The following is a 6797-nucleotide window of genomic DNA, read 5'->3' on the forward strand; positions in this document are numbered from 1 at the left end:
CAGTTGTAGTACCTAGCAGATCCTTGGGCCCTGATCTTCAGCACCTCCTTCTCTTCAAATGACTCGATGTTCCCCTCGACCACATCATCTCCAGATTGATACTGCACACATTAATGACTGACATTAATACATTATGCATTCAAATACTACAAACATCTAACACTAAGTCAATGCACAAATAACATTTCAGCCAGGCCTTACCTCGTATGGCTCATCCTCATCACTGTCATAAGGGTAGTAGCCAGATGAGTCCCACTTCCTCTTCTTGCCAACAAGATCCTCCTTCTGCTATATTGTCAACCAAGCAAGTCATTTACAAGGAATTGAATTGCAGTTCAAATAATGTCATTACAAACAAGTTGATTTTGCATAATGATGGAAAGCTCCTAACTATATTTCATACACTATATATGAAGCTATATACATACTAAACAATTGGCTTATGAAAATACAAGTTCATTCATATGGACATACAATTTCAGTTTTTGCTTTTGAACATGCATATGAAGGTATAAATGAATATCATTCCTCTCTTATTAACCCATGATATAGCAGTTTTTGACAGACAATGCAAATAGGACCTTTATATATAACTTCACAAACATGTCAGCTTTTCATTTCATTTGTAAATCTTAATAAATATTTAGTTTAGAGCAGTTCTCAATGATTACTCATAAGTCAGAATAAGTAAAATGGTGAAGCCTAACTCCTACATCTAATTAAAATACCCTAACTCTAGCATCTAATTAAAAAACACTAACTCCTAGATCCACTGGAACATTGAATCACAAAATTTACTTACATATATCATTGGATATAAATGAATCCACTACAAACAACACTAACTCATACATCTAATTAAAATATCATAACTCTTACTTCTACTGCATCATTCAGTCACACCATTTAATTACATTTATCTCTACCTATATATGAATCCAATACAGAAGAAACCTAACTAAACATCTAATTAAGAAACATTAACTAGTACATCTACTACACATTCAATCACAGAATCTATATAACTGTCTATAAATGAATAATACAATAAACCTTAACTAATCAACTAATTTAAAAACCATAACTACTACATCTACTGGATGATTCAATCATAGGTCCAACATATAACTGGTTATAAATGAATCCAATACAAGAAAACCCTAACTAAACATCTAATTAAAAACCCTAACTACTACATCTACTACTGGATGATTCATATGACATTCATGCATGGAGTTATGCAACAATAATTTAATATGAGAGTTGGTCATCTGGCATAGTTGCATGTCTAGCAAACCTACTTATGGTTCACTTTATAAGTACAGGAATCCTACAGATCAAAAATAAACCTACCTACAATTTGAGTTTATGGTTAATGAAGTGAAGCTCCTAACTATTTTGAAATTGTGCACTAGTTAAACATACTGTGTTCATTTCAACAATTAATTGATAGACTTCAAATGAACGAAGTAGGATTTTAACCTCATTTGTACAATATCAACTTTAATAGATACACTGGGTGGCGGCTCAGCCCCTGCCGTGGCCCACTGAGGGAATATGCAAAACAAATCTAACAACATATACAGCACATAACAAAATCTGAGCACATGAGGCAATCCAGATTTCAATATAAAAAACCTAACTCTCATTATGATCTCTCTAGCATTCAACCACGAATCAACTACAAAAAACCCTAACTCTGAAATGGGGTTCCCCATTCAATCAAAAAACCCTAACAAGCAAAAGGGGGTGCCGCATTCAATCACAGATCTACAATAAAAAAACCTATCTACTAAATCTTCTGCTTATCAACTACAACTATGAGAGGAGGGGAACGAGAAGCATTACCACATCCACCACCTGCTTGTCGCTCGCCTCCGCACCTGCATCCAGTGCGCCGCCAGACGCCGTCACCACCAGGTCCGGCACGACGGAGTCCGAGCCCACCACCCCCTGCTCCACCAGATCCGCCGCCGCAGCGACCGATCCAGCGACTGCGGGTGCAGCATCTCCCGCACCACCGACGGCGGCCACTTCTTGGACGGCATCTGCCGCGGTGTTCGCGGCCTCGACCGCAACTCCGTGCGCAGCGGCGGCAGCGCCACCATCTTGCGCCATCGAAGCCTAAGAGAACCCACTAGAGAGAGGGAGGCGGTGGGGTTGAGCGAGTAGGTGCGGTGGCGGGGCGATGGAGAAGAGGGGGAGACGATGCGGCAAGGAGAGAGGGAGTTAGCCGATTTGGGGGGAAATGGTGGGGGCGATGCAGCTGGTGGTGGTTCCCCTCCCTCTTTATAGGATGTGACGTTTTTGAAAGTTTTCGTGCGCCGCGTGGCCACATGGCTAGCCCACGACCGCCGCAGGTGACGAGGGAAAACGATACGCCCACGCCCACGACCGCCGCACGTGACAAGGGAAAACGATACGCCCACGTACAATACATGTATACCCTCAGTGTACAAAAGTAATCGGGCCGGTGCGGGCTTGTACAGGGCTGTACCCGCGCTCTCCGCGGGCATAAAAAGACAATCGTGCCCCTTTTCACGAATTGTTTTTGACAAATCTCAGCCGTCCTTGTGTTTCTCCCCTCGCGTTCAGCCCGGGGGGAGCACCGGAGCAGATACGCATGTACGTTCTTTCGACCTGTTACAAGCACATTTTCCATTTGCGACAAATCACACAGTCGACACGTTGTGTTGATTCTATAATTTGTGTGTTCGTGCTGCAAAGTGTTACAACCGTTGATTTTTACGCTGCGACGAGTGATGAGTTTTCTTGGCGATTTCGAAAACTTTTGATTTCATCCGTTCAACGACAATCAATTCAATTGGGGATACAGGGAGTACGTGAGAAGAGCGTAAATACCGAGCGAGCGAGATCCCATCCGTGGTCCAATAGTATTATACATCCAACTGTTGAAGGACGCCCGTGATCCAAGCAAAGCAAGTACTCGATCGATTGGCACAGCGAAACTTTGGCAGTCAGTCACAGACACAACAGGACACGCAGCAACATAAATGAGGGTTGGATCAGAGCCCAAACAGTGGCGTACGTACGTACATAAATGTTCATCAACAGAAGCAACTTGCGACCCCGCGCGCGCGCGCACACACACACAGAAAGCTAGGTATGTATGGGGAGCCTCTGGTGGTCATGAGATCTGCATGACCTGTATGCTTGTTCTTTCCGTTTCCCAGCAACTCGATCTAGCCCAGATGCACCCAGGTGTGTGTGTGTGTGTGTGTGTGTGTCCAGATGCACCCTGGTGCGATCTACTTATACCACTTCCCTGCCACAGTACCAAGTTTGGTAGCTTGGGCCCTGTTTTTGTTGAGATATTCACCCTTGTGTAAAAAAATTAAGCCAGAAAGAACCTGAAAAGATCATATGCAGTGCTTCTGTTTCAGAGATGTCCGGCAATGTTAACTTTTTTTTTCTTTCTGAAAAGGAGGCTCAGCCCCCGCCTCTGAAAGATGCAACTGGCCGGTAATATTAACTGAATCTACAATTTGATTAAGTCGATATTATGGGAGGAGGAATGGTTGGAGGAAGAAAGCTGGAGGAAGAAGAAAAGAGGACGGCGTTCGATCTTAATCTAATGGTCAAGAAAATTAACTTACCCAAAATAAATTTCACTGTAAGCTAGAACACAGTCTTCTTTTTTTTTTTTGGAAACTAGCGCTAGAACACAGTCTCATTCAGTAGTAAAGTTACAAGGGCTTCATATAACACAAAACACTACACTCGGACTTTGACATACGTAGAATCGTAGATAGCTTAGTTACTCACTCTGTAATTAGCAAACCCTACCAATTATTGTAGTGGCACCGTCCATGCATGGACCTTCACACAAAACCAAAGGCCATGCACTAACTAGGCACACACTAGCACAAACTCCTCGCAATACATACTAAGCACTAAAATAACTTGCAAAGCAAACTAAACATTTAAGAAACTAATAACCCACCAACAAGAACAGACTCCAGAAATCAAACACCTGGTACTACTAATTTTTTTAATGGGCTTTTGTCCTAGTGCTCGTACTAGCGGTACTAGCGACCTTTGTTTCTTCTACGAGATCCTATCACCACCCGGCAGCCTGGCCGGGAATGCGCGGCGCCGGCGCTGGCACGCGGGGTGGTGCCAGGATCTCGAGACCTCAGTTGGCTGGCTAGCTTGCTTGCTAGCTAGAGCTGGTAGTGGTACGACGATGTCGCCGGCGGGGGCGGCGAGGCTAGCTGGGCGCAGAGCTCGGCGAAGGCGGTGAGGATGGCGGCGTGGTGGCGCGGCGAGTTGAGGGCGAGCAGGCGGCGGAGCATGCTGCGGAGGTCGTCCCAGCTGCACAGCCCCGTCTCCACCACCATCTGCACCATGCTCTCCCGGAAGTCGGCGCGCGGGTCCGACGAGTCCTTCTCCACTGCCAGCCCCACGTCCTCCTCCGGCCCCGCTTCCGCCATAGCTGCTTTGTTCTCCGCGTAATACCTCTTCTTCTGCTTCTTCTTCATGCTCGCCGGCTGCCTCCTGACCGGCGAGGCCGGCGCCTCCTTGGCGGAGGGAAGGTGCTCTTGCTGCTGATGTAGCTTGGGGGCGGCGCCGAAGCCATGGTAGGAGGAGTAGTAGTTGGAGCAGTTGGAGGAGGCGTAACTGGTGGAGAAGGAGGCGGTGGAGGAGGACGACGGGAAGAGGCTGGACGAGCTGGTGCTCCTCGCCGGCGCCGCCGGTGCCTTGCTCGCGGAGGAAGGCTTGAGGAAGGACGGCAGGCTGAGCAGCATCCTGGGGCGGCGCGGGCGGCAGCTGCACCCGGTGTCGACCACCGCCACGTGGCGGCGCCGGCCCACCGGGAAGTGCCCGCCGCCGCCGCCGCTGCCAACGCCCCTGCGCGCCCCCGTCGACGACATCGCCGGTACGCTAGCTAGGATATATAGTTCAGCTTAGCTCTGCGAGGCTACGTCGGCGTGTACGCTGGAGGGGTGTATAAAGCTTGGTTCCGGTGCCCGGTGGTGGTGAGTAGGCGAGCTGGGAATGGGATTGATTGCGTGCAATGCGACTATGCGAGTGTGCTGTTGGTATATTGTCTCGTGTGGGATGGTGATACGCCGCGTGCAGTTTATATATGCTGTAATTTGACTAAGAGAGGTGATGGGATAGTTAATTGAGGGGAGGGGTGGGGTTTAGCTGGGCCATGTGGGGGATCGCTTGCTCATCATTCCTCCCCTGCCATTTCCATTGACCTTGACCGTCCTCCCTAGCTAGGCTGTGATGCTCTAGTCGTAAATTTTGTACTAAATGGGAAAAACCGTTTGTCCGTCTACCAACAGCCGAGGCCGAAGAGGTTGCTACCGTGCGTGACTGCGTGTAGTGTCTCTCGTTTTGTTTTTGCATTGCTCGTGTGTTTCATGGGCGCATCGGCATATGCATGCCTGTGTGTGCGTGACATGGCATGCGCATCGTCTTCAGTGTTGATGGCTTTACAAGTTTACATGGCTTCCGGTGTGAATATCTTGTTGATTCTGAGGAGGAGTAGACTCGTACAGTACGGCGAGAAAAATCGCGTAGAGTACCTTTCATTGTCCTGAGGAAGTAAATTAAATTTCTCTCTCGATCGTTGATTGACTAGATTTATATTCTTATTATATTTCTGAAACTTCGAGCATGCATGTTATTGCATCGCTCACCTTGCACAATAGCCAGCCATGCCGATCGATGAGATCACGACGACGGATAAACTAAGCCAGGGCCGGCGGGGATCGAACATAAGAAATTGTACCTGTGTTTATTGATGTGAGCCCATCGCCGTGTTCAAAGACTTATCCATGCGACGCGTCTGAATATGATCGATGGGCAATTAATCCTTAGTTGAGCGCGACAATGTTTTCCACGTATGCGGCAAGTACGTGCCACAGAGATAGGGTCATAGAGTTTTGGTTGGCGATCCATCGATAGCGACTACTAATCGTTTGGTAATATCCATTCCCTCTTTCCATAGTTCTTGTCGTTGTCTTAATTCAACTTTAAACTAATATGGAGTACGACGACAAGAAATTTATGAAACGGAGGGAGTACTTGTCAGTGTTTCTTTACTAACTTTTTTTTTGAATCTCACAGAAAAGCATTGCCGGAAATGCTAAAATAAATCTAGGAATAATACGAGCATTAGGACTTGAATCTTGGTGGGCTGAATATACCACTATCCTTCTAACCATCCTACCACATGTTGGTTCGCAGATAATTAGCCTTCATCAAAATACTATATGTATTCATAAAATTTGACAAACAATATTATATAGAAAAAACATACTCAACATCTAGAATACCAAAACAAAACCAATATATTCATCATAAAATATATATTCATACGATATATATTTGGTATTGTGGGATAATTTTCTCAATATTGTTGGTCAAAACTTATGAGGTTGACCTTCATGTAAATCAATATGCACTATATTATGGGATGGAGGGAGTGAGGGCAACTCCATCATGCTGACGCGTTCTGTCCGCGCGTGTTCGTTTGTGTTGAAACGGACACGAACCGCGGCCCAACACGTCGAGGCTAACGAACAACGTCTGCCTTTTGCCCGCGCGTGACCCATTTCAAGCTCAAATTTGGTTTTGGTTTGCGTCGGAGCGGACACACATGATGCCCGCCTTTGTCCTCCCCATGGCCTGCCAGTAGGGGGCACATTGGAAATTCCCTCTCCCATCAACACACTTGGCCACCCCGTCGTTGCCATCGTCGCCCAATTCCGACCGATTGTACGCTGCCTAGGCCGCTGCCCGCACCCAAAAACTCCCCCCCC

The 6797-nt window shown here is 46.8% G+C and overlaps 1 protein-coding gene across 1 annotated transcript; it reads right to left on the bottom strand.

The window, feature by feature from the left end:
- Window positions 1–3723: 3723 nt before the first annotated feature.
- LOC119286321 (transcription repressor OFP8-like) lies at window positions 3724–5064 on the bottom strand. Its single transcript, XM_037565695.1, has one exon. The coding sequence runs from the start codon at window positions 4893–4895 to the stop codon at window positions 4185–4187; it is 711 nt and encodes a 236-aa protein (XP_037421592.1). The 5' UTR covers window positions 4896–5064; the 3' UTR covers window positions 3724–4184.
- Window positions 5065–6797: the final 1733 nt, after the last annotated feature.

Source organism: Triticum dicoccoides, chromosome 4A (assembly GCF_002162155.2).
Source record: "Triticum dicoccoides isolate Atlit2015 ecotype Zavitan chromosome 4A, WEW_v2.0, whole genome shotgun sequence".
Taxonomy (NCBI): domain Eukaryota; kingdom Viridiplantae; phylum Streptophyta; class Magnoliopsida; order Poales; family Poaceae; genus Triticum; species Triticum dicoccoides.